General features: G+C 48.6%; 1 protein-coding gene across 1 annotated transcript in view; it reads left to right on the top strand.

Annotated features, from left to right (window-relative positions):
* LOC103128202 (leukocyte immunoglobulin-like receptor subfamily A member 6) overlaps positions 1-27,972 on the top strand; it is a 180,698-nt gene that overhangs the window by 125,677 nt on the left and 27,049 nt on the right. The window contains exon 3 of the mRNA XM_060173025.1: positions 14,699-14,986. Within this exon, the coding sequence (XP_060029008.1) occupies positions 14,699-14,986 (288 nt within the window). The remainder of the gene's footprint in view (positions 1-14,698; positions 14,987-27,972) is intronic.

Genomic DNA, 27,972 nt, shown 5'->3' with positions numbered 1-27,972 from the left:
CGGGTGGCTTCACGGCGGGTAACAGAGACAACCAGAGACATACGGCTGGGCAGGGAAGCTGTATTTCTTTATTCAGGAACAACGATTCATAAACTAAGACAAACTAATCACCAAACAGAACTCTGCTGTCTCTTTGCGGCGGCACAAGCACTCTCTCTTACTCTGGAACTCTGGAACTCTGAAACTCTGGCAGAGTTCCTAGGGGCGGGGCCAAGCGGGCCTGCAAAATTAACAGGACTGATCCAATTCTCTTGGCGGGGGAGAACTAGAACCCAATGTAAAGCATACAACAACCCTTCTCTGTCTTCCCCTCTCTTTCCATTTCTCTATCCTATCCAACAACAAAGACATCAATAACAAAACAATATAAAAAACACAAAATAAAAGGGAATAAATAACTAAGTAAATATTTTTAAAAACTATAAAATTTATTAATAAAAAAAGAGGTGGCAGATGTGGTGCACGTGGTTCAGCACTCATGTCACCATGTGGAAGAATCTGGGTTCAGGCCCCCAGTCCCCACTTCCCAGTGCCCAGCTGCAGGTGGGAAGCTTCACAATAGAAGGAGGGCGGCAGGTGACTGTCTCCTCCTCTGTCTCCCCCTTTTCTCTCAGTTTCTCTCTGTCCATTCAGAGAGAAAGGAGAACGCCTGGAACACTCGGGGATGTGAGCTGTGGCTGCAGCATCACCACGACTGTGCCACAGACCTAGGCTGGCTCGCTGGTAGCAGAGCCAGGCCGCCTGCACTAGCTCACTTAGACGCATGGGCACAGGCAGCCTGGGGTGCTTGGCAACTCAGCAGAGTCCTCAGGACACGGATCCAGTTTGCTCCGTTTCCTCTGCTCAAGCTCCTTGCCTCATGGTTGTGAAATGGCTCTCAGGACAGTGGGGCCATGCTTCGAGCGGAGCACAGAGGCACAGCAGGGCACAGGCACAGAGGAGGCCTGGGGAGTCCTTGTAGTGCAGGCACAGAGGGTCCTGAGAGGCCTGCTGTGCTCTGAGGGGAGCATGTCAGCCACACCCAGCCATGCCCCAGGTGCTGCCCCAAGGCTGAGGGTGTCCTCCCCTCCCCAACCCCCCACAGGGCTGCTTCCAGCCAGACAGGAAGCTGGGCTGAGGCTGGGGCTTGCACAGGTCTTTCAACAGTGCCTGCAAAAGCTGCACATCTGTCTGTCTGTCTGTCTCTGTCTGCACAGGCGCACGCTTCCCATCCTGTGCCAAGCAGTTAGTAGAAGCCACCAGCAGGACGCACAGAGGCACCCACCCTTGCCGGGGTTCACAGGTGCTGGGGCAGGGCACAGGGTTGGGGTGCTCTGTGGGTAGAGCTCAGCAGGTGGGCACCCTCTCAGGGCCGTCTCTGGTCAGTCAGCAGGAGAGCACGTCTTCTGGGGAGGCCCTGCCGGGAGGAGCCTAGCACAGTCCTGAGTTCCGTGTCTGCACTGGGCCATTGCCCTCCGACCTCCCATCATCCTGGTCCTCAGTGAGTCCTGGCCTGGGGTGGGGGTGCTCCCTGCTGGGTCCTGACTGCTGCCCAGAGACTCTGAGCCATGTGCCCCTCTCCCCAGCTTTTCCCTCAGCTCTGGGACAGACCCAGGTCTCGGTGGGGAGGGGTCCAGATAGAGGGTTTCAGGACATGGGGTCCCTCCACACTGAGGAGGCTGGGGGGCTGCTGGGAGGGGCTGGGGACCACAGAGACTGTGCAGAGCCCAGGACTGTGCTTAGTGCCTGGTGAGGAGGCAGTCATGGGGGGCTGCCCATTTCTATCCAGCAGTGGCTGGGCAGCCTGGGGGAGGGCATCTCTCCTCACCACCTTGTCTTGCAGGTCTCTGTCTGGGCCAGATGACCTCCTCACAGAGGGGTGAGTGTCTCTCCAGTCCCCCTGCACCCCAAGAGCAGTTTTGTCTGAGTCTGGGGGCTGGTTTGGGGGTTGTGGCCCTGAAACAAGTCGGAACTGCAGTCCCTGCCTTTGCAGCATTCTGGATGCTTCACATATGGTCCTTATTACGTATATGAGTCCTACATCATCATCCACAGACATTTCTTATTATTATTTGCTGTTGCCAGGGGTTCACTGCTCTGGGCTCAGTGTCTGTCTCTGTCTCTGTCTCTGCCTCTCACACACCCCCACACAAATACATAACACAGATGCTTCCTCCATGTGGGGCTGGGTCAGAGTGTCCCAGGAGGTGCCTTCCCAGCTGCACTGTCTTTCCTGCTCCTCCCACCCCCACTACACCCCACTTCACCCCGGTAGGTTCTGTGCACTGAGGGTACAGAGCTGGTTCCCCAGGTGTCCAGGCTGAGCCCATGACACCCTGCAGCTCCAGGTGGGGGTCCTGGGTGGAATCTGCCTCCTTCTTGCCTGCCCCCACTCTATCTACGTGTCTCAGCAGGGTGCTCGAAGGTTCACAGAGCCCTCTCTCTTACCCCTTCTCCAAATATCTTATGCTATGACTGGCCAGTTGTGTTTTGTGAGTGTGTTAAATGACAAAAAAATTTTGTATGACCCATTTTGCTCAGAGTACTCTGAAACTTAATTGACTTTATACAAAAATGCTGGACGCAGCCAAGGTTTCTGGAGACATCCAGAAAATTTCTTTTTTCCTCTTTTGATTTCTTTATATATAAGTCTTGGTATAAATGTAAAGTGCTTAGTCTTAAACTGTGTGAGTAAAGACAGATCTAAATTCATTTTTTAAATGATATGTTTTCGTAACAAAAGTTTTTCTCCTCCTGTGTGTTATAACTAAATGCTTATGGGTATGTTTTAAGCTTGGTAAACATTAACGGTTAAAAGTGTAACCTCGAAACTACATTATTACCAGGCAAGGTAAAACTAATTTGCTAAAAGTAACTGACTCTTTAAGACAAAAGTCTAAATATTTAACGTGACAATACATCCCCAAAATTAAAATACAAATTCTCTATACAGGACACTTTTGGACATCCCCCCAAAGTGCCCTGTAAGCTAATCTTGTGGAAATTAACCCACAACAGATCTGGCATCAATATGACACTATAAATGTTAAAATCATTGTCACTAACATGCATTAACCCTCTATGTAACCTGAGTCTGCTTATAGTCCAAAGTAAAAATAGTTTAAAAATCAAAATATATATTTTAACTAGGAAATTGGGGTGGTAGCGCAGTGGGTTAAGCACAGGTGATGCAAAGTGCAAGGACTGGAGTAAGGATCCCAGTTCAAGCCCCGGCTCCCCACCTGCAGGGGAGTCGCTTCATAGGCGGTGAAGCAGGTCTGCAGGTGTCTGTCTTTCTCTCCCCCCTCTGTCTTCCCCATCTCTCTCCATTTCTCTCTGTCTTATCCAACAACAACATCAACAACAATAATAACTACAGCAAGGGCAACAAAATGGAATAAATAAACATTTAAAAATATATGTAAAATCAAAATATATATTTTAACTAAAATTGGTCTGAAGATCCTGCTGTAGAGACTGCTACAGGAGGTCACAATAGATAACCTTTAAACAAAATTATAAAGATACTTAAACCAATTATAATCATTGAATTATCAATTATAGTAAGCTTCTAACTTGTCAAAAATTTTTTTCTCACAAGTAATTGACTACAACAGTGTCAAAGCCTTTACATGAAGAAACATCTGCTCATATGGTAAGGCATTAAGCTATGAGAAGTTCCTCCATGTGTTGTATGCTTTACATTGGGTTGTTATAGGTCTCCCCCTGCCAAGAAAATTGGTTCAGTCCTGCTAGTTTCTTGGGCCCGCTTGTCCCCGCCCCAAGGAACCCCGAGAGAGTTGGAGAGTTCCAGAGTTGGAGAGTGAGAGAGTGGCAGAGTTGGAGAGTGCTTGCTGCCGCTGCGGGGGAAAGAGGCAGCAGAGTTCTGTTTGGTGATTAGTTTGGTTTACTTTATGAATTGTTGTTCCTGAATAAAGAAATACAGCTTCCCTGCCCAGCCATGTGTCCTTGAGTCTCTGTTACCTGCCCGTGAAGCTAACCCAACACACTGGAGCCTCCAAATTTAAACAAAAAATGGCGCCCATGTGGACCTGACCTGTGCATCTCTCAGATAAGTGAAGACAATTTGGCTACCTATGTACTATGGCCTTCTCTTCTGCTTGTGAAGAGATCTCCAAAGGCCTCTGCTCATTCTTCATGAGACTGTTTTGCTGTTTCTGGAACATTTATCTCTGGACCACTCTGTGGTTTCCACTCGCTCGGGTGCACTCAGAACAGCCAGCGGAGTCAGGAAGAGCCAGCGGGTGAGAGGTGAGGCGCGGAGCTGCCGTTTCCACTAGGTGGAGCAGCCAACCAGCTGGCTGCACCCGGACAACCCCACACACCGCGCCCGCAGCTCCGCAGCCCAGCAGCCCTCAAGAGGCCGACGCCAGCACACAGGAGCCCGATGCCAATACGCAGGAGCCTGACGCCAACACGCTGGAGCCTGATGCCAACACGCAGGAACCCGATGCCAGCACACAGGAGCCCAATGCCAGCATGCAGGCCAGCCCACAGGAGCCAGCTCTCCACCGCGTGGCGCAGGGCACTAGATGCGGGATCCCTCCACGGTGCTCGGCCACTGCGAGCAGGGCAGCAGATATGACAGGGCCATGGGGCAGGGCCACGGTGGCCTATCATGGCCGCCACCCCTGGGCACCTTGGCCTGTGCCTTCTACAAGGCTGGCCCGCCCGCCCTCGGGCTATGAATTCTATACAGATCCCGGACCTCCCGGACCGCCCGGGCTCCCTGCCAAAACTGAGCACACTGGACGAGATCCTCAGCCCCGGTCTGAAGGCAGACAAGCTGGAGTACGCAGAGATTCACCCAGAGATCACAACCTACAATTCCTAAAAGTGGAGCTGCGCAAGAGGCCACCTCCAGATGGTGACCCCCCCAACAACTAAGACAGTATATATCTAAATTCGTGTTTGAAATGACATGTCTTCGTAACAAAGGTTTCTCTCCTTGTGTATTAATGACCATGTTTATGTGTATGTTTAAAGTTTGGTAAAAAATAACTTTAAGGTTAAAAATATAACTTTAAGGCTAAATTCTTACTAGGCAAAGTTAAATGAAAAAGGTTTTCAACATAATTCTCATAAAGATAAAATTAACTTTCATTTAAAGTCTGAGGTAAAAATTAGTTAACAATCAATATATTTTAACTAAGTTGGTCTAAACAAGACCTGCGCACACCTAAGGTGTGTCTCCATCTCAAGTGGGTGTAACAAAAGGTTAAATAGACTTGTTGATATGTAAAACTCTCAATTACCTTCTCTATTAGAAATGGTAGATCGCACAATGGCTATGCTAATTATTCTCATGCCTGAGGTTTTCTTTCCTGCGCACACCTAGGTTGCATCTCCATCTTAAATGGGGGTAACAAAAGGTTAAAAAGATGTTGTTGATATGTAAAAGCCTCAAATTCCTTCTCTATTAGAAACGTTAGATTGCGCTATGGTTATGGTAATAACAAGTTTTGTTTCATAGTAAGTAAATTACAGCCAGCTGCCTTTGGGACTCTAGGCTGTTCCCTGCCCCCATACAAATGTCCATCGAGACAAGTACGCCCCCCAGAAGCAGGAAATTTTTTAAGCTGATAAAGTTTTGCCCACAGAGACAAAAAAAATGGCCCCCTCAGGCCTTCCCTTGGCAGTACACTGGTTCTTGTTATTTGCTTACATGTTTCTCCATGTTTGTGCCAGTTTCTTTTTAAAAAATGCCTGTATGATATAGGTTTCTGTTAACCCCACACCCCTGAGACAGTAGTCATTTAGTTAAAAAGAAAAAGGGGAATTGTTGTATGCTGTATATTGGGTTGTTCTAGCTCTCCCCCTGCCAAGAAAATTGGTTCAGTCCTGCTAGTTTTGCGGGCCCGCTTGTCCCTGCCCCAAGGAACCCCGAGAGAGTTTGAGAGTTCTAGAGTTGGAGAGTGAGAGAGTGGCAGAGTTGGAGAGTGCTTGCTGCCGCTGCGGGGAAAAGAGGCAGCAGAGTTCTGTTTGGTGATTAGTTTGGTTTATTTTATGAATCATTGTTCCTGAATAAAGAAATACAGCTTCCCTGCCCAGCTGTGTGTCCTTGAGTCTCTGTTACCCGCCCGTGAAGCTAGCCCAACACGCTGGAGCCTCCGAATTTAAACAACATCCATGTAGAACTTATGTGAATTAACAACATTAACATATTTTCTACACTTAACTGGTGTGTCTCATTTTGCCACTACAGGCCTGCCTTTGTCAGCCAACAATTTAAAGATTTTTCCCTTTATAACATCACCCGTGCCACAGACATCCCATACTACCACCAAAGACAAATGGTTGTTGAGAAGGCCTGCCAAACGTCTAGGCTCAATTAAGTAAAGTAAGAAATAAGGGGAAATACATCCCCCCACTATTCAGTTGGCTAAGGCACCAAACCTCTTTTCCTATAAAAAAAATTTGATTCAGATGCCCTGCTAACCATGGGAAGCAGATTGTTTGTGATTCTTTCACAGGAGTCCCTGGAAAAACCATCTGGACCCCTGCACACTCTGACATCACCCACTAGGTGGCACAACTACAGTGGCACACCCCCTGATACTCATGATATGACCTGACACAATCTGAAGAACCTGATTCACAGACTCCAAGGGCAGGACTTTCTCACTATCTGCCTTTCCTGCTTCTGCTTTGCCTATCATGTTTTGGCAGTTCCAGCTCACTTTCTACAGAAAAGCAGAATTCCATGGCTGACCTTCCCCATAGAGATAGACGTGCAGCATTTCATCCCCTGGCATTTCTCCCTCTAGTCGCCTAATTTGGACTGAGACGTCTAATGGACTTGCTGGTATACCCTTTGGACACTTTACACAATTTTACAGCAGCTTCCTTCCCTTCACGCTGCTGGTTTTTCAAAGACTGACCCACAGTAGTTCATGGACTTTGCAGCCTGTTGCCTTGAGTACTATACAACGCCAAATAGCCCCTCCGCTTATCAGGCCATGCCCTCCCCTTTGCAGGTCCTATCCTTTGAGGTGGGAAATGCCCTTCCCTCATTACTAGGCCCCGCTACCAGATTCAGAAGACACCCCCAGAGACAGGAAACACCTCCCTGCCCAACAGCCTTGCCTTGGTATCACACTGGCTCTTACTGCTCCCCTACTTGTTCCTTTCTGTTTTGTTATAGCATTCAGGTTTATGCCCAGTAGGTTTCTGTGCACCCCTACACTACTATTCCTCTGTCACAGATGGAGTCTTTTATAGACATTGACCCATCTTAATGCAATGACCGGATAGAAAGATAGGGAAAGATGTAGAAATAATTTGGGGAGATGATGGAGCCTGGCAGAGCTTAACCTATGAGATGAGTCCCTCCAGATAAGTCTCTCTCTCTACAGAGGGGTTGAGCACAGGGGGGACATATAAATCTCACAAGGTTGTCAGCCATGTAAATCTTCCCTCCCCCCACAAAAACATCCTACATCTTCCCACCTGAGCATGGCATTCCTTAAAAAACATTTAAGCCTGATCCACTCTAAATTTACTATACTGTGGCCATTAGGGAAAAGGAAAGGGGGAGATGCCGGGAAATTGCGCAGATTCAGTCACATATGCCATGTTGTCTGCTCAGGGCATTGTCAATTCCCCGCATTAGTTGGAGTGCTTTGATTACTCCTCCCCCTTCCCATTCCCGCAAGAGCTATTATCCTACCCTGGAGTGCTTTGGTTACTCCTCCCCCTTCCCATTCCCGCAAGAGCTATTATCCTACCCTGGAGTGCTTTGGTTACTCCTCCCCTGCCCATTATCCTATCCCCAAGTGCCTTGTTTCCTAACTAATCATGTCCCAACTTTCTCCCATAAAATCCCTTCTTATTCTGCCCTTCACTCTCTTGCCCGCTTTTCACCTTGGTGGCTGGACACAAGGGAAGGAGGCTGCACTTAGCAGGAGGCGGCCATTTCTGCTAGCTCCACGTGGCCCCAACTACTGCACTCTTACCCAACTCTGAGGTGCCCGCGCAAATAAAGAATTGTGTCCCCTCTCAGCTCTGGATCTCCTCTCTCTCTCCTCCATGTCGAGCCCAAATGGCAACTTCCTGAGGAGGCTGGGGAGAGGGTGGCAGCGCAGCCGCAGGTGCCACCAGTGACTCAGCTGGACCTGCACCCCACCTCCTGGTCCAGCAGGGGCATTTCCAGCAGCAGAGACAGGGATGACTTGGTGTTTGTTTGCAGGATCCTGAGCATAATTCCCCAAAAGCACACTGTGGGTTGTGGTGGTGAACTTGGGGACTGCTGAGCATGTGATTTATCTTATTCAGAATCACCACATTCTCCTGATTCCTTTTTCACAGGCTCCTTGCATATGCATGGAGCAGGTTCTCTCAGCGTAAAAATCAGACTCCATTCTTTCCCTGGCATTTATCTTTTAAATAAAACCATTCATTTCATCCATCATGGCAAAGGGGTCGCCTGCTTTCTTCTGATCTAATGGAGTTTGATGTTCCTGCATTTCCCTTCACTCCACAGAAATCTCAGTTTCCGTGGACATGAACATCCAGGGCATCCCTGGAGCAGCCTCCACTTGATAGACTTCTGCCTGTATGACGTGGCCTAAGTTGGGTCTCCCTGTGCTTTCTTCTTGTTTGTGACTTGTAAAAATGTCTCCTGGATTTTGCCCATCTGGCTTCTCCAGAAATACCATGAGGAGCAGTTTCTTCTTCCCAGATGTCTCAAAATTAGCAGTGTCTTTTAGTTCCCAAAACTTTCCATTGCTAGGAAATTAAACATTTTCCTAGAATGTTCGTGATTTTTACATCAAATGTAAAACTGAGGGGGCTGACAGTGATGCACTCGGTTAAGCTGATATAGTGCTTAGTGCAAGGAGCCACGTGAAGGCCTGGGCTTCCTGCTCTAACCACCTGCCAGGGGTCTCTTCACATGCAGTGAAGCAGGTCAACAGGTGTTAGGCTTTCTCTCTCTATTTATCTACCCCTCCCTTCTCAATTTCTCTCTGTCCCATTGAATACAATTTAAAAATAATAATAATAATACTAAAAATGGCTATCAGGATCAGCGGATTCCTAGTGCCAATGCTGAGCCCCAGCAGTAACCTGACAGCAAGGGGGAAAAAAGTAACTTGAGACCCAAGTTCCTATAGAATGATCTCCTAGTCCATTTTATTTGAAGTACAGTTTTATTTTTGGCCTACACTGGGGCTTCCCCATTTCAGGCCGCATTGTTTCCTCAGGTAGACACACACACACACTGGAGTTGGGGCCACAGCACTGAAGCCACCCGCAGGTGGTGGGGCTGGGCTTGAACCTGGGTTGTGTCCATGAGAAAGCACCTTCAGTATTCAAACAAGCTAACTTGCCAGCCACAGCGCATTTTCATGTGAGGACTGCACATGCGATGCACAGAACACTGGTTCTTCCCTCGGGGCCGCCGGCTCTTTGCCATTTCCTAGGCTTAATCTCCTGTGACAAGGGGAAGACTCCAGGGGACTTGGTCATTTAGGAGCCAGCTGCATTCTGATGTGTGTCCACAAGGCGGCAGCAAAGCACCAAAGTTGTCTAGCAGCTTGTGGAATGAGGAGCGCTCAGGCTTTGGACACAGCGCATTTTCATGTGTGAGTTGTACACGACTCTCAAAGTGTGTGTGTGTGTGTGTGTGTGTGTGTGTGTGTGTGTGTGTGTGTGTGTGTGTGTGTGTGTGTGTGTGTGTTTTCCAGCATCTGGTTTTGCAATTCCTAGGCTTTTTCTCCTTTGATGGGAAGACTCCCCTGGGAGTTGATGAATTTCTGTCCCTAGCTGCATTCTGCTGCATGTCCACAAGGGGGCAGAAAAGCACCAAAGTTGTCTAAGCAGCTTATAGACTGAGGAGAGCTCAGGTTTTGGACACAGCGCTTTTTCATGTGTGAGTTGCACACGACTCACAAAATGGTTTTGTTTTGTGTTCAAGCATTTGCCTCTCCAATACCTAGACTTTCTCTCCTTGGATGGGAAGATTCCCCTGGGAGTTGATGAATTTCTATCCCTAGCTGCATTCTGCTGTGAGTCCACAAGGTGGCAGCAAAACACCTGATCGAGAGGACTTGACTCTCCTGGGCGGGGCCTATGGACACTGGCCAATGGGATTACTTGTAGGGAAATTTGGTTCCTTATGACTGTGATCCTAGAGCTTGGGAGATGTGTAGAGATTTCCCCTGGGACTTTCTGGACTCCCTCTCCCATGTTTCCCAAGGAGAAGGACTACATTTTGCTACGGACCACACTTTGGTTCCTTATGACTGTGATCGTAGAGTTTGGGAGATGCACGGAGATTTCCCCTGGGACTTTCTGGACTCCCTCTCCCATGTTTCCCAAGGAGAAGGACTACATTTTGCTACGGACCACACTTTGGTTCCTTATGACTGTGATCGTAGAGTTTGGGAGATGCACGGAGATTTCCCCTGGGACTTTCTGGACTTCCTCTCGCATGTTTCACATGGAGAAGGACTACCCTAAATTGAAGAGCATTCTCAAGTACCCTGACAATCCCCAAGAATGGAGACACATGGTTAGTTCTACCCTCCTCATTCAATTCTTTCTTCTATGGGAAGACGTTTTTGGGGATGGATGCCTGCAATCCTGCAGGAACCGTCAGAAGCACCCTAAATGGAATTTTGAGGAGCTTTTTAAGCTAGGACGCCCTACGGGGGACTCATGATACGACATAGTGGAATCTAATAATCTGGTTCAAGTTGTGTTTCGTAAGAAAGTGATTTGAATGACTGAATTTTTGTATAGCCCATTTTGCTGTGAGTATTCTGAAATTTAATTGACTTTAAAAAAAATGCTGGGGAGTCGGGCTGTAGCACAGTGGGTTAAGCACAGGTGGCGCAAAGCACAAGGACCGGCATAAGGATCCTGGTTCGAACCCCAGCTCCCCACCTGCAGAGGAGTCAATTCACAGGTGGTGAAGCAGGTCTGCAGGTGTCTATCTTTCTCTCCTCCTCTCTGTCTTCCCCTCCTCTCTCTATTTCTCTCTCTCCTATCCAACAACGACAACAACAATAATAACTACAATAATAAAACAACAAGGGCAACAAAAGGGAAAATTTAAATAAAATAAAATATTTTTTAAAATGCTGGATGCAGCCATCATTTCTAGAGACATCCAGAAACAGTCCAAAAAATTGTTTTTCCTCTTTTGATTTTTTTACATCTTGGTATAAATATAAAACGTTTAATCTTGAAAACTGTATGAGTATGGGCAGGATGTATAGTGCTATGATTATGCTAATGATTCTCATGCCTGAGGCTTCTAACCATGGTTCTTCTATTGAGCTTATACTGTTTAAACAACCTTGAAATCATACTAGAAAGGACTTCCAAAATTATAATGGTACTTAAACCAATTATAATGGAGTTATCAATTATAGTAAACTTCTAATCTGCTACAAATTTTGCTTCACAAGTAAGTGAATTACAGCTGTCAAGTCTCACATGAAAAAGCATCTGCTCAAATGGAATCCCTGGAAATCCATTTGGACCCCTGTTCTCTGACATCACCCACAAGATGGCATGACTACAGCAGCCCCCCAAAAAATCAATGATGTGACCTGGTACGACCTGAAGAAACAGATTAACAAACTCCAAAGCTCACTCTTGACAGAAAATTGGAATTCCAGTGGTTGACCTTCCCCATAAAGACAGACGTGCAGAATTTCATCCCCTGGCATTTCTTCCGTGGTCATCTGCTTTGGACTGACATGTCTATTGGACTTACTGGTACACCTCGTGGACACTTTATACAGCTTTACAGCAGCTTCCTTTTACGCTGCTTGGTTTCTCAAAGACTGACGTCAGCAATCTGTAGACTTTGCAGCCAGCTGCCTTGGGACTCTATAGGCAACGCCCCCTACCTTTCAGGCCCTGCCCACAGAGGCAGGAAACCCCCCTCCTTACTAGGTCCTGCCCCCAGAGGCAGGAAATGCCCTTTGAGGTATGAAACGCCTCCAGAGGCAAGAGATGCCCACAGAGTCAGGAAGTGCCCTTTCAGGCAGAAAATGCTCACAGAGGCAAGAGATGCCCAGAGAGGCGAGAAACGCCCTTTCACCTGATAGGCACTGCCCTTTGAGGCAGGAAACGCCCCCCTCACGCCTCCCCTTGGCATCACACTGGTTCTTGCTGCTCTCTTACTTTTTACTCCATGTCTTGTGCCATTTCTTTTGAAAATGCCTCTATGATATAGGTTTCTGTTCACCCCACACTTCTGATACTATGGCCATTAGTTTAAAAGAAAGGGGGAGATGTTGGGAAGTATGCCAGCTTCCACCTGCTTAACTCTGCGATCTATTTACACAACCAGAGAACCGCCCTGCTTGCAGGGCATTGGTTTAATCCCCCATGGTTCGAACTGTCTTTTTGCTCAGCCCCCTCTCCCAGTCACACCCTGATTTCCACCACTCTCTTTTCGCTCCACCCTCTCTACCTCACACCCTGTTTCCACCCTACTTGGCGAGTATAAATACAGCTGCTCTTCTGAAGTAAACACACTTGGGATTGCCTTCTGGCTCCAAGAGTCCCAGAGTCTCTCTCCTGCGATGCTAGCTCATCACAAGTACCTGATCCCTCTCCCACGCAGCATCCTAGGTTGGCTCCAGTTGAGTTCTCTCCAACCGAGAGAGCACTTGCTAAGGAAGAAGCACCCTCAGGCTATCCTGGCAGTCTTAGAAGCAGAATTTGAAGCAGGCCAACAAGTGTGAGTCGAGATATGGCCTTTTGAGGCATGTTTACAGCCACAGGCCAATAAACAAGGGAGTTTGGAGACAGACCTTGTCCAGTGTTCCCCTCTGGGATGTCCTCTGGAAGGCAGGCCAGTGGGAACAAGGAGCGCTGCCCTCACTGGGTGAAGCTGGATAGCTCTGGCCAATGAGAGAATACCACAGGGCATGGGCGAGTCTCCATTCCCTGGCACCTGGTGGAGGGCAGCAAGGGAGTCACAGGGATGGCAGGAGAGTCCAGCCATCCCCTGGTGGCAGCAGGGAGCCGGGGGGCATCTCACCACCTGGGAGCCCTTCAACTCTGTGGCTCTACATCTTGATCTGAGACTCCATGGGGACTAACGCCCCGTCCTTGGGCGCCTTCTGCAGCGTGTCCACAAGGGGTTGTGAACCCACACGAGTGCAGAGATCGGCCTGTGCCCCCGCACCTGAGCTGAGAGTCCAGGTGAGGCGGCAGCTCTCAGAGGCCTCTCCTCTGCCTGCCTCTGCCTCCCTCCTGCCTCCATCCATACGTGCGCACTCTGGCACCCTGCTTGCTCTGGATAAAAGTAGACACATGCCGCTCACCATCATCAGACCCTAGAAGAACCTGAGACCCGCATGTGAACACAGCTCAGCAGAACAGAATGGTGGCACTCCAGGTCCTTCTATTCCAGGCCTGACTCACCAGCCCATGAAGAACCCAAGACTCAGCTGTGGGAGGCCCAGGGGAGGACAAACACCAGGGACTGTGCACTTGCTCTGCACCTCAGGGCCCTGAACACCCGGGGACTTTGGATGGACTCTCCCCAGGTTTCCTCTGCTTCCCTGACCCCGGAGTCCCCCAGGACCCCACCACAGGACAGTCCTGCATTGAGCCCTGAGGGTGGTTGCCAAAGCCTCATGTTCAGACGTTTCTGGAAGATCATTTGGGTCCCAAGTCCTGGGAACTGTCACTGAGAACACAGAGCAGTGAGGCTGTTGGCATCGGGAAACATGGGCTGTGGGAGATCTGGATTAAACCGGTTCTTACCTCCCACATGACAGAAGGAAGCTCTGCAAGGAGACGGGGCCTGAGGGGTAGTATGGCCCAGGATGCTCATAGAGGGAGGAGGATACTGCTGTCCAAAACAGAGAAGTCCATGCGGGCGTGGTAGGGAGAAAGCCCACACTCTGGGCTCTGCTTCCTTCCCTCTCTGCCTGGTTCCCCTGGGTGCCCAGACCACAGGGACCCAAGCTGACAGCACAGTGACCTGGGAATCAAGTCTGCAGATCTGAGCCTACAGGCAACAGCCCTGAGTCCCCTCACACCTAGCACTGCCCATGATTCCAGAGTGTGTGGGATCATCTTATGAGAATGGACCCTGTGGATGAGTCCTGATACAACATGGTCTGGTCCCTGCTCATCAAGGTCCCCTCAGGAAGGCACTGGGCTGGCTGCTCTCTTAGTAAATGAGACTGAGCCTCCTGTGGGGGGCAGTTCCCCCTTTCTGTGGGGGTGCTGACATGACAACCTTGTGACAGGGAGGCCCAGCCCTGAGAGAACACACTGTGTGTCTGTCAATTCTGCTGCTCTCAGAGGGGCCACTGGGCCCAGAGGAGGACACACCATGACCCCCACCCTCACAGCCCTGCTCTGCCTGGGTGAGATGACCAGGGGGGACACCCCAGTCTGGAAGAGACCCCACATCTAGGCCTTCTGGGTCAGGGCCCCAGGACTCAGGGGTTGTGGGGGGAGAGACTTGTGCTCAGGACTCAGGACACCCCTCTCACAGGGACTCTCTTCCAGGGCTGAGTGTGGGCCCCAGGACCTGTGTTCAGGCAGGTGAGTCTGTCCCCAGGCTCCCAGGGCCCTCATTGGGGACTGGGGACTAGAGGCCCTGGGAGGCCTCTAGTGGGCCCACATCTAGTGGCGGTATATCGGGGAGGGCGGTGGCCTGAGAGCTGGGGCCTGGGGGTGGAACTGTACTGTGACCCCACCTCTGATTTCCTTCCAGGAACCCTCCCCAAACCCACCCTCTGGGCTGAGCCAGGCCCTGTGGTCCCCTGGGGGAGCCCTGTGACTCTCTGGTGTCAGGGGACTCTGGGGGCCCAGGAGTTCCATCTGAATAAAGAGCAAAGCCCAGCACCCTGGGACATAGAGATCACGTGGACACCCAGTCACAAGGCCAAGTTCTCTGTCACCTACTTGGCAGAGCAACAAGCAGGGATATACAGATGTCTCTATCTCATCTCCTCTGACTGGTCAGAGCTCAGTGACCCCCTGGAGCTGGTGGTGGTTTCAGGTGAGACTCACTCAGGAACCCCAGCTCAGGCTCTTCCCCAGGAAGGGGGTCTGCCCTGTAGGGGTCCCCATCACACCAGTCCTGGGGAGTAGCGGGAACCCCATTTCCAATGCTGCCACCTCCTCTCCTAGGATCCTACAGGAAACCCTCCCTGTCAGCTCTGCCGAGCCCTGTGGTGACCCCAGGAGGGACCGTAACCCTCCAGTGTGCCTCAGGGCAGAGATTTGACAGGATGGTTCTGACTCAGCAAGGAGAAGACACGTCCCCCTGGACCCTGGACACACAGCCACACCCCAGTGGGCAGGTCCAGGCCCTGTTCCGTGTGGACCCTGTGACCCCCAACCGCAGGGGGACCTTCAGATGCCATGGCAATTACAGTGACAGACCCCAGGTGTGGTCACCCCCCAGTGAGCCCCTGGAGCTCCTGGTCTCAGGTGAGGGTCCCCTCCTGCCCCATTCATAGTCTGAGGTTCCCAAAAATTTATTGAGGTATTGGTGTCAGGGGAGCCCCAGGAGGGAGGCTGGGAGAGGAGAATTCAGGTACCCCAGTGAGAGACACAGAGTGTGGCACAATGCCTGGGTCAGGTAAGGAGAGTGTGGGCTGCCCTGAGTGCCCACTGGTCACTGAGGGGCATCTGGTAAGCCCTCCCTCCTGAGCCTGTAGGGCCCTGTTTGGCCCCTGGACAGATGCTGACCTTCCTCTGTGGCTCTGCTCTGGGTTCTGACAGATTTGATCTGTCCTGGGAGGGGACCCTGACCTTCCCCAGCACCCAGGCCAGCTGACCCTGTCATGCTCTCTGCCTCCTCTTAGTCTCGTGGGCTCCTGACAGACTCCTGGTGCTTAGGAGTCAGCTGGGCTGTGGCCCCCAAGAGTGACCTCACAGAGCAGTGCTCACAGCTGACCTTCGCAGAGACCCACAGAGTCCCCACAGGAAGCTGAGGCCAGGTGATGTCCCAGTGAGCTCACAGCTCAGGCGGGAGAGAGATGTTTGCAGCTCTTGGTGAAGGAGGGGCTGCTGTGGAAGTGACACAGAGGCAAAGTCTAAATGCAAAACAGAAGTTTAAGAGAGTCCAGTGGAACTGACCCCTCACAGCAGAGGAAGGGTCACTCAGGGATAGCTGTGTTGAGAGAAGCAGGGCATTATAGAGCCTGCCCAAGGGACAGACGACAGGACCAAGAACTCCTCATCTGTGTCTCTCTAATACTAAAGTTTAGAAGGATTTTATTTTTCTAAGTTTGGTTGATGGTGGTGCTGGGGATTAAGCCTGGGACCTCAGAACCTCAAGCATGAAAGTTTTTTGCAGAAGAATTATGCTGTCTTTCCACACCCCAGGATTTTTTGTTTGCTTGTTTGTTTGTTTGTTTCTTAAATTTCTTTATTGGGGGATTAATAGTTTACACAGGAACATACAATCGTTTGTATATTCTTAACATTTCTACACAGCAATACACCCCCATAGATCCTCCTCTGCCATCAGGTTCCAGCACCTGAAACCTCCCCCACCCCAGAATCTTACTTTGGTGCAGTACACCAACTCCAGTCCAAGTTCTGCTTAGAGTTTTCCCCTCTGAGCTTGTTTTTCAAGTCCTGCCTAACCGCCTACCCTAGAGTCCTTTACTTTGGTGCAATACACCAGACCCAGTCCAAGTCTGCTTTGTGTTTATGGTTCAATTTTTTTATTTCATTTTTTAATTGGATTTATGTCATTGATGGTGCCTTTAAAATTTAGATGGTAAAGAGTTATGCAATAATTTCCTCTAAGTATTTGATAGTTTCTTGTCTAATATCCAAGGGTGTCGAAATCCCCCACTATTACTGTGTTGCTGTTAATTTATTGTTGTAGCCTTTTCAGTAGATGTTTGATGTATTTATATGGCCTCTCCTTGGGTGCTCTGCATGTTAATAATCATTAAGACATCTTGATTGATTGACCCTCTGAGCCTTAAGTAGTTAGTTGTCCACCCCTATGTTCTAAATGTGTACTTGCTTTAAGGCCTATCATTTCAGATTCAGAATACTTGTTACTGCTCCTTTTTTGTGGTCCACTCTCTTGTATGGTAGTTTTCCATCCTTTCACGTTGAGTCTGTGTTTGTCTTGTTGAGTTACGTTACATTCCTACAGAGTACATAAGATTGGGTTGTGTTTTCTGATTCATCTTCCTAATCTATGCCTTTTAATAGGTGAATACAGAGGCTGGGCGGTAGCACAGTGGGTTAAGCGAAGGTGGTGCAAACCGCAAAGACCAGAATAAGAATCCTGATTTGAACACCCAGCTCTCCACCTGCAGGTGAGTCGCTTCACAGGCGGTGAAGCAGGTCTGCAGGTGTTTCCCTTTCTCTCCCCCTCTCTGTCTTCCCCTCCCCTCTCCATTTCTCTTTGTCCTATCCAACAGTGACGACATCAACAACAACAATAATAACTACAACAATAATAGAAACAACAAGGGCAACCAAAGGGAAAATAAATAATAAAAAGCCTTATTTAAAATAGGTGAATTCAGGCCATTGACATTAATTGATATTATAGAATGAAGATACTTTAATGCCATTCCATTATATTTATTTCCATCAATTCCATAAAATTATTCCAAAATTTTAGAGTGTCCTGATTTATGGTATATTTGTGGTCTGGTTTTTTTCAAACTTTATTGATCTTTTCTTTAAGAATTTATTTATTTATGACAAAGATAGGCAGGAAGAGAAAAACGAGGCATCACTCTGCTACATGTGCTGCTGGGGATTGAATTCAGAAACTCATGGTTGAGAAGCCAGTGCTTTATCCATTGCACCACCTCCCGGACCACTGTGATCTGATTGGTTATAGGAGAAATATCAGAACTTCTTGCAGGGTAGGCTTGGTGATAGTTGATTCTTCCAGCTTTTGCGTGTCTGAAAAGGTTTTTATGCCTCCATCTAGTCTGAATGACAGTCTAGCAGGATACAGTAGTCTTGGTTGAAAGCCTCTCTCATTGAGCACTCGATAGGTATGCTGCCATTCTCTTCTGGCCTGTAGTGTCTGTGTGGAGAAGTCTGCTGCTAATCTTATGGGTTTTCCTCTATAAGTGACTCTAATTTTCTCTTGCAGCCTTCAGATCCTTTTTTATCCTTATTTCTTTCCATTCTAAATATGATGTGTCTTGGTGTTTTGGGTATCTTGTTGTCTTTAAGTCTGGGTTTATTCCTTCTGGGACTCTCTGAGCTTCTTGAACCTTTACGTCTTTGATGTTGCCTAGACTACAGAAGTTCTCAGCTATTATGTCCTGAAGAATGCTTTCTTCCCCTCCCTCTCTTTCTTCCTCTGGCCAGCCAATAATGTGCATATTATTTCATCTGAAGTCATCCCATAGGTCTCTGTTGTAGTTTTAAGTAACTCTCTATCTCTTTTTGAGATTTCTTCCTTTCTTAGTTTTCTCTAATTCATCCTCAGTCTTGCTAATTCTATTTCCTGTCTCACTTATTCTCTTCTCTCTCCCCTCTGTTGTTTTCTGTAGCTCAGTTATTTTGTTACCCTGTTATGATACTGTCTTAGCTTGTTCAGCTAGCTGTGATCTTAGCTCAGCTATTTCAGCTTCCAACTCTCCAATTACCTCCAGATAGTGTTTTCTTTCAGAGTCTCATGTGCTGTTTCCTCATTTCTGATGATGCTATTTTCAAACTCTTTTCTCACTCCTGTGACTAATAGGTCAATTAGTGTTTGGGTCCTGTACTCAAAACACTTAGGAAGATTCTGTCTGGACTTTTGTCCTGGTTAATTTCTGCAATGTTTCTTCTTGATTTAACCATGGGATATGGTGTGTGATGAGGTCCCTGTCTCAGTGCCATTCAATCCACTATTCACACTGGCCTGAATTGACTTGTTTCTGACCAGGGATGTCGGGCTGAGCTTCATTGATGGGAGACAGACGACCCGGGACTCATGGCTGGGTTGTACGCAGTGTCTCTTTATTCATGCAGGATGCAGCGCAATCTATACCAAGCTAACCTAAACTAAAACTACAATCTTGTCCTTATAAATATACTAGCCCAGTAGGGTGGGAACAGGATGAGATTCAGAAAGGGTGGAGAGAAAAGTGACTGGTGAAAATCAGGGTATGACAAGGAGAGGAGGCGGAGCAGGTGAGAATTCTACCACTAAACCACCAATGCCCTGGAGGGAAGGTGGTGCTTGTTAACAGAGGTTATGTAAATAGAATGAAGTGGTTATGTAAATAGAATAGTGTTAAGCAGGGAAGATTAAACTAATGAAACAGAAGGGGTTTTTAGAAGCATACCAACACAGGGACAGTGGAGAGATGCAGCAGCTGCTACTCTGTACTGGTTACGCTGGCCAGCAGTGGTGCTCTTGTGATCTCTAGGTTTCTTTTGTTTGTATGATCCTTGGCAGGTGGGATGGGGGTGTGTTTTGCACTGCCTGTGGTCACAAGTGCTCTGGTCTATGTTGTGTCCTTGCATTAAGTTCAGAAAGCTCAATACAGCCTTTAAGGTCGAGAAGTTTAAGCCCTTTTCTATTTTCTCCTGGCTCTCCAAATTACCTTAATTATTGCTGCACTTAAACTGAGATTGCCAAAATGTCACAGCTCAGTGCTGTGGTGCCCAGAGCTCTGACCCGACTTTGCTCTTCCTCTACCTGCACCCCTTTTTGTCCCACCCACATTCGAACTCCCACCTGAGGCCACAGTATCCTCAGCTATAGATTATGACTTCAGTTGGGTCTCTCCTTGTATTTATTTGATATTTTGGGAAGAGAGACAGTTCAATGACAGTTATTACATGGCCATACCTCCCAGAAGTAGAATTTATTATTAATGAGAGAAACAGGAAAGAGAGAAAGAGCCAGCTCAGCCCACTGGTCTGTGCACTGCCAGGGACCCAATGCAGGGCCTGCTGCTGAGACTCCAGGGCCTTCTCCACTGTGTCACCTTCCAGGCACCATCTCTCCTTGACTCTGCCCACACAGAGCAAGCCCACACAGAGCAAGCTGACACAGAGAAAGCCCAGCTCTAGGAACAGTGAGGAGGGTTGGGGCTGGTCAGAGGGTTCCATCCTGTCAAGGGAAGTGGAACCTGGGTGATATCAGGGCCTGGATGACACTGACCTCCCCTGACCCCCTGTCCTCTGTGTCCACAATTCCAGTATCTCCCCTTGAAGACCACACTGCTGTGTCCACAGTGGCAGCCCCTCAGCCCCAGGACCACAGGGTGAAGAACCTGATCCGGATGGGCGTGGCTGCCCTGCTGCTGCTGGCCCTCGGGGTCCTGTTGTGGGAGGCTCGGCACAGCCAGAGGAGCACCCAGGGTGCCACCACCACCAGGAGGGTGGCAGAGTGACAACAATTTCTCCCCTGAGTGATGGGGACACAGGCACAGACTCAGGCCCAGCAGGCCTGGGCTCAAGTCTGCTGAGAGCTGGAGGGCAGGGGCCTGGCAGCCAGCAGTCCTGGAATGCTCCCTGCAGAGCACCTGCAGCTCAGCTGGTTTCTGTTTCTCCCTTGATCCTGACTGTCCCTGGATGGCTCTTCCATTCTCCTGGGACCTGAGGCTGCACCCCCAGTTCCCTTTTGCCCCCAACCTGTGCTCACCTCCTGTCCTGCTGGTTCTCAAGGGCACATGTTTCCTTAGGTGGACTGAGTGCTGCCCCTGCTGTGAACAGCTCCTCTGAGGGACACAGAATCTTCCTCAAACAGCAGAATGGTGGTGACCGCCACACCCAGGGCCAAGCACAGCCCTGAGAATCAGCCCTGCAGCCCTCCTGGTCATGCAGACACCCCCTTTCAAGCCAGTACCTGCCTAAGCTTTTTCAGAAACCCCTTTCTGGTGGCAGGCTCCTGTGAAGAGTGCCAGTCAGTGAAGGCTGCTTACCTGCCTTCTGTAAAGTGCTGAAGCCCCGGCTTGTGGCTCGTGGCATACCCAGCTCTTGGGCCCATGAGGAACTGCCCAAGAGCAGGTGCTGAGAGCAGAGAAGGGAGTCCTGCCATGAGGGGTCAGAGTGGGGGAGACTGGACAGAGCCCTGCTGAGAGCCACACCTGCAAAGTGCCCACTTCCATTTCAGCAGCACAGCCCCTCCTTTATTCTTCCCTTCCTCCCTCCCTCCTTCCTTCTTTCCTTCCTTCCTTCATTTTTCCATCTTTCCTTCCTTCCCCCTCTTTCTCTTCCTTACTTTCTCACCACCCCTCCTTCCTTCCATCCTCCTTCCTCTTTTTATCCCCCTATATCTCTTCCTCCCTTTCTTCCTCTCTCCTTTCCTTGCTTCCTTCCTCTCTCTGAGACCATGCCTGAAATGTGCAACCTTCTCAGTCAGCATCATAGTCCCTCTTTCCCTCCTTTTTACCTTCCTCTCCCTCTCTCTTCCTTCCTTCCTCCTTTCCTTCCTCCCTCCCTTGTGGGACTATGTGAGAGCTTAGTAGAGCTTGAGGAAGCTCCCCTCATCCTCAAATGGAGGTCTGGAGAGACACCCCACTTGTTAGCCTCTCTCCTTATAGAGATGAGCCACGACGGAAAAGTCTCCCAGACTCAGTTTCTCCTTGATAGACTCTCAAGCTCACAGAAAGCTTACAGGCCCCTCACACTTAGTTCCCCCTGCTGTCAGCCAAATGGTTGCCTGCTTTAATATTCACTCACTCAAAGTTCACACATCCACTTCACCTTTTGATCACAAAGGAACAACTCATCCTGTCACACACTCCTAACACCAGAGAGTGAAAAGCCCCCCAAAATCTTATTTCCTGGTGCCCTTTGATGTCCTTAATTTACATCAAGCCTTGTTCTTCCTTCTCTATCTCACCTTACTGGTTTAGCCCCTATTCTTCTCTCAGCTGCCTTTGTACAATTAAATGCCTGCATCAGGAGAGTAATTGTTTTGACCTTTATGTATCTCATCAATTCTTGTCATATCATCCCCCTATCAGGGGCAAGATGACCTTTAATAAATCTGTAATTTCTGATGTATTTGAAAAATGTTCTTTGTTTAAATCTCTATATATACCCAAACCCACCCACAAATAAAGCGAGTGTTTGTACCAGAATGTTCCCCAAGCCCTTTTTCTTTATCACACAGTCACTAGAACTGGTGAGATAGGGTCAGTAAGCTTGCCTCCAGACTGGAGCCACCCCACTTGAGCCCCAGAACTCTCTCTCCAGAGAACAGCACAAATCTCACTTAAACTGGTATGATGGAGGGAGTTGGGCAGTAGCACAGTGGGTTAAGCGAATGTGAGTACCCATTCATTGGGGAAACTGACGATCCTTCCTAGCCGACTGAATCCACATGGATCCCAGTCACTTTCAAAGCCAGCAACAAGCAGCTCCTGACAACTTTCAAGCTGTTGGTCCTGCTCTTCGAGTCCTCCAACTTAATGTTGAGGGGCTGTCCTTTGCCAAACACGTTCTTATTGGTCAATTGGCGATACAGCATCAGGCAGATGTTATCTGCCTACAAGAAACACATATATCAGTCGATGAAGCTGCTCGATTCACCATCAGTGGATTCAATTTAATATGCTATAGTCTCCATCCTAAACACAGCCGAGCCATCTATGCCAAATCGTGTCTTGCGGATGTTTACCATACGGCCTCTTCGACCTTCTACGACTCCATTACTATTGGAACTATTCAGCTCATCAACATATATAAGCCTCCCAGTGCCTCATGGGATAATGAGGTCCTGCCTAGCCCGAATCACCCAGCCGTTTACGTTGCAGACTTTAATAGTCATCACCAAGACTGGGGATATTCCTCCACTCGTGCTGACGGCTCTATCTTAGCCGACTGGGCTTCAGCGAATGACCTCTCCCTATTATACGATCCCAAACAGCCAGGCTCTTTTCACAGTGCTAGATGGAATAAAGACTCGTCACCTAACCTGTGCTGGATTAGCATAGTCAACGGCCAAGCCTTTCCCGCTACGAGACAAGTTCTCAAGATCTTCCCGCACAGTCATCACCGCCCAGCTATCATCCACATTGGTCTCCAGCTCCCACTGATTCTGTGCTCGGAGAAACTAAGATGGAACTTTCAGAAAGCAAACTGGCATCTGTTCAGTGATCTTACCAACAAATCTATTCCTGCAATTCCAATTAACTCTATCCCCTCTGAAGATTCCTACAGGCGCTTCCGCCAAGCCATCTTCAAAGCAGCTTCCCAAGCCATTCCTCGTGGGAGATGTGCTAAGTATACGCCTTGTCTTGATGCTGAATGCGAGCAACTACTAAAGCAGTATGATGAGTCGGGCGACCCAGATGTGGCTGACCATCTCATTGCCTCCCTGGATGCAGCACGCCAAGCCCACTGGCAACGACTCACAGAAAGTCTGAACTTCATCCACTCAAGTAGGAAGGCCTGGAAGCTTCTTCACAGTCTGGGTGCCAGTAGCCAACCCCCTGCCGTCTCCCATCCTCCCGTATCTCCAAACTCAGTGGCCAGTCACCTAACTCAAGTTGGACGTGCTAAGATCGACCCAGTCTGGAAAAGAGAAATTTCCCATGAGTGGTCATCCCACTTTCGGTTATCTTGTCCATCTCCAAAACTCTCTCCCTTTACACTGTCTGAACTGGAAGACGCTTTGAAGAGGGTTAAACCTGGAACAGCTGCTGGCTATGATAACATCACCCCAGAACTCATTCTTAACCTGGGTCCCGCCCGCTTCATTCCTGTCCCACATCTTGGAATCTGAGTCTATGCCCAAAGTTTGGCATCGTGCAAAGATTATAGCGGTTTTGAAACCAAAGAAAGACCCAACACTGGCCACCAGCTATAAACCAATTTCTCTCCTCTCCGTGTGTTACAAACTCCTTGAGAGGCTGCTTCTGTCACGTATTTCTCATCTTACAGAGAAATTCCTATCACCCGCCCAAGCTGGTTTCCGCCCAGGAAGATCTACCTGTGAACAAGCCCTGGCCCTCTCAACTTACGATGAAAATGGATTCCAGAAGAATTTAAAGACGGGTGCTGTCTTTGTTGATCTCACAGCAGCCTATGACACGGTCTGGCACCATGGTCTCCTAGTCAAGATCTCAAGATGCCTGCCTCCATGGGTGGCCAACACTATATAGTTTCTTCTCCAAAACAGAAGATTCCAGGTGCATCTGAGTTACAAGTCTAGCAGATGGAGACTTGTCTCAAGTGGCCTCCCCCAGGGCTCTGTTCTGGCTCCTATGCTATTTAATATTTACATCAATGACCTCCCAGAAACTTCTTCAAGGAAGTTCATCTATGCCGATGATATCTGCTGTGCAACTCAGGCATCAAAGTTCGACATCCTCGAGGAAACACTCATGAAAGACATGTCTCTGATATCTGATTACTGTAAAAAATGGCGACTAATCCCTAGCACTGCAAAAACGGTATCATCTGTTTTCCATCTACACCATGCCTCGGCCTCGAGTGAGCTTAATATGCAGCTTGGTGATACGAGAATCCGGCATGAAGCCCAGCCAGTCTATCTTGGTTTTACTCTCAATCGCACTCTGTCATTTCATGAACATCTCATAAAAACTGCAGCAAAGGTGGGCGCGAGGAATAACATCATTGCAAGACTGGCCAGCTCCTCATGGGTCGCGAGCGCTTCCACACTACAATCATCATCTCTGGCATCATGCTACTCCACTGCAGAATACTGTGCCCCAGTATGCTTCTGTAGCCCCCATGTCCACTTGGTCGATTCCAAATTATATTCCTCCATGAGGATAATTTCTGGAACCATCCGTTCCACCCCAGTTCCACGGCTGCCAGTTCTTAGCAACATCGCCCCGCCAGATATTCGTCGGGATGCAGCATCATCTAAGTTCATTTCCCACATCTATGCTCGACGGGACCTGCCAATATACGCGGATATCTTCACCCACCCTGTCTAACGCTTGACGTCTCATCACCCAATCTGGTCCCCTACGCCTACACTGAACTTCTCTGTTCCAGACTCTTGGAAACAGAGTTGGCAGTCAGCTGAGGTAAAGAACAAACACCTCATCACAGACCCCTGCGAGCGTCAACCCGGCTTTGACCTAGCACGTTATGATTGGGCCCTCCTCAATCGCTATCAAACAGGCCATGGCCAGTGCGCCGCTATATTCCATCGCTGGGGAGCCAGAGACGACCCGAACTGCCCCTATGGCTACAGACAATGACCCACATAGTCAACAACTGCCACCTCTCCAGATTCAAAGGAGGTCTCGAAACTTTACATCAGGCTCAACCTGACACTGTTGACTGGCTACGGAAGAAGGGCAAATGCTAGAAGAAGAAGGGAATGTGGCATGAAGTGTAACAGCCAGAGTAAGGATCCTGGTTCAAGCCTCTGGCTCCCTACCTGTAGGGCAGTCATTTCACAGGTGGTGAAGCATGACTGCAGGTGTTTATCTTTCTCTCCCTCTCTCTGTATTCTCCTCCTCTCTCCATTTCTCTCTGTCCTATCCAACAACAATGACATCAATAACAACAATAATAATTATAACAATAAAACAACAAAGGCAACAAAAGGGAAACTAAATAAAGAAATATCTTTAAAAAGTGGTATGGTGGATTGAACATGCCACCTTAGACGCTCAAGCATGAGAATCTTTTACATAACCCCTGTGCTGCTCCCCAGCTCCTGTAGTAATCTCTATCTCCAAGTTCTGTCACAGATTAACCGGGACTCTGCCAGCCTGGCTCCAGAGTCCTGGCACCAACATGGTGTCTGCCTCTAGCCTCAGAAAACACAAAGAACATTCAGTGTGGGACTATGTGGAAGTTTGGTAGAGCTTAGGGAAGCTCCCCCTATCTTCATGGATGGAGGTCTGAAAAGACACCCCTCTTGTTAGCCTCTCTCCATAGAGATAAGCCAAAAGGGAAAAATCTATCACACTTAGCTTGCCCTATGTAAGACTCCCAAATTCACAAAAATCCTACACCCTCTCCCACTTAGTTCCCTCTGCTGTCAGCCAAATGGTTGCCTGCTTTAGGATTCACTCACTAAAACTTGACTCATTCCACTTCACCTTTTGATCACAAAGGAAGAACACATCCTGTCACACACTCCTAACACCGGACAAGTGAAAAGCCCCCATAATCTTATTTCCTGGAGCCCTTTTGATGTCCTTAAAGCTTAGTTCTTCCTTCTCTACCTCATCTTACTGGTTCAACCCCTATTATTCTCTCAAATGCCTTTGGATAATTAAATGCCTGCATCAGGGTACAGATTGTTATGAACTTTATGTATCACATCAACTCTTGTTATACCAACCCCTACCATAAGGGGCAAGCTGACCTCAAGGAAACCTGTGAATTCTGACGTATGTGAAAAATGTTCTCTTTTTTAACTTTCTATATTAACCAAAACTCACTCCCCAATGAATGAGTTTGTTCATACCAGAATCCACCCCGAGTCTCTTTCTTTATCATGCAGTCCCTTGAGCTGGTGATAGAGCCTCGGTAAGCTTACCTCCAGGCTGAGAGACACCCCTACGTGAGCCCCAACAATTCTGCAGTTCCTTAAGGTCTTTTCTGATATCCAGACAGTGTTCTGTCTTTCTGACAGTTTCCTGATAAAACGTCACCGGTAAGAGGTAACATGTGCTGTCAGGAAGCCTCCTTGGTCTCATATGTGGTTGCAGATGAGTATTTAGAGTATTACTGATGAGTATTTATAGTATAATGATGAGTATTTAGAGTATTAATGAAGATGTTTGGGACCTGTTCTTATTCAGCTTTTCATTTAGGCAGGAAAAGGATGTTAGTTATTAGCATATGTCTGAGAACTTTCAAATGTTCTCTTGTTTTCTCTCTCTCTAACACACACACACACACACACACACTTCAAAGTCTTTGGTCTTGAAGTGCATGTGCAGTATACTTCAGGCTGAAGCCACAGGAAAGTAGACTTGGGGAGCTGTTCTCCTCTGAACCACAAGCAGTGAAATGACAAGTCATGATAGCCTCCATCAGCACTCTGGACTCCTGGTCAAGAAACAGCGTCACAGCTGGAAAATGGTGGACTTGCATGTGGTGCAGGGAAGAGGTCAGGGAGCAAGACTCAGCTAAGACTTAGCACCCCAGCCAGCGCCAGACTGCAGCAGCCCTCAGCCATGACAGGACTCCACTCACAACTGCAACTAAGAGCCACAGAGGCAACAAGTACTGGAGCTGACCCAGGACACCCTTTAGAACCTAAGTGCTGAACACTGTGCCTTTGGCAATAGAAAGCGTCCAAGCTGCAAGGAGGCACAGCCACAGACGAGGTAACAGGCCACCCCCTCAGGGAGAGCAGCAGAGAGCTCCTGAACATGAGACCAAGACTCTGACACATGGGAGCCTCATCCACAGGAGACCCGGGATGACGAAATGCACTGCGGGATTCAAAAATCTGCCTTCTTTCTTCTTTCATCATTGCCTTACATTTCTAGGGTTTTGTTTGTGGCTCTGTGTTTCTGTATTTCACTTAGTTGAGAGTTAAATGTGCCTTCATGTTTTTCTGTCACATTCCTTTCCATAGTGCTTGTCATGGAGGTCCGGTAATGGCAAACTCCCTTAGCTTGCTGTGGATCTGATATTTATACACAAACAAACACATGTATACTCTTTCATGTTTGATAGATAGCTTTGCAGGACAGAGTATTCATGGACAGCTGGGAGGTGATGCATCTAGCTCAGCACACACAGTCCAGTGCTCAAAGTTCCCGGTTCAGGTCGCAGGCCCCCATTTATAGGAGGAAAACTTCATGATTTGTTGGGGCTCACGTGGGGTGGCTCCAGTCATGAGGTAAGCCTGCTGCTCTTCCCTCACTAGCTCAAGGGCTCGCTGATTCAGAAAAAGTCGGGGAGCATTTTGGTACAAACACTCATTTATTGGAAGGTGGGTTTAAGTATATATAGAAAGTTAACAAAGAGCATTCTTCAAATACATCAGAAATTACAGGTTTCTTAAAGGTCAGCTTCCCCTATGGTGGGGGCTGGCATGACAAGTATTGATGTGACACATAAAGGTCAAGACAATTAATCTCCATGGTGCAGGCA

The sequence above is a fragment of the Erinaceus europaeus genome, chromosome 2, assembly GCF_950295315.1.
Source record: "Erinaceus europaeus chromosome 2, mEriEur2.1, whole genome shotgun sequence".
In the NCBI taxonomy this organism is placed as follows: domain Eukaryota; kingdom Metazoa; phylum Chordata; class Mammalia; order Eulipotyphla; family Erinaceidae; genus Erinaceus; species Erinaceus europaeus.
This window is presented reverse-complemented; position numbering and strand designations above follow the sequence as displayed.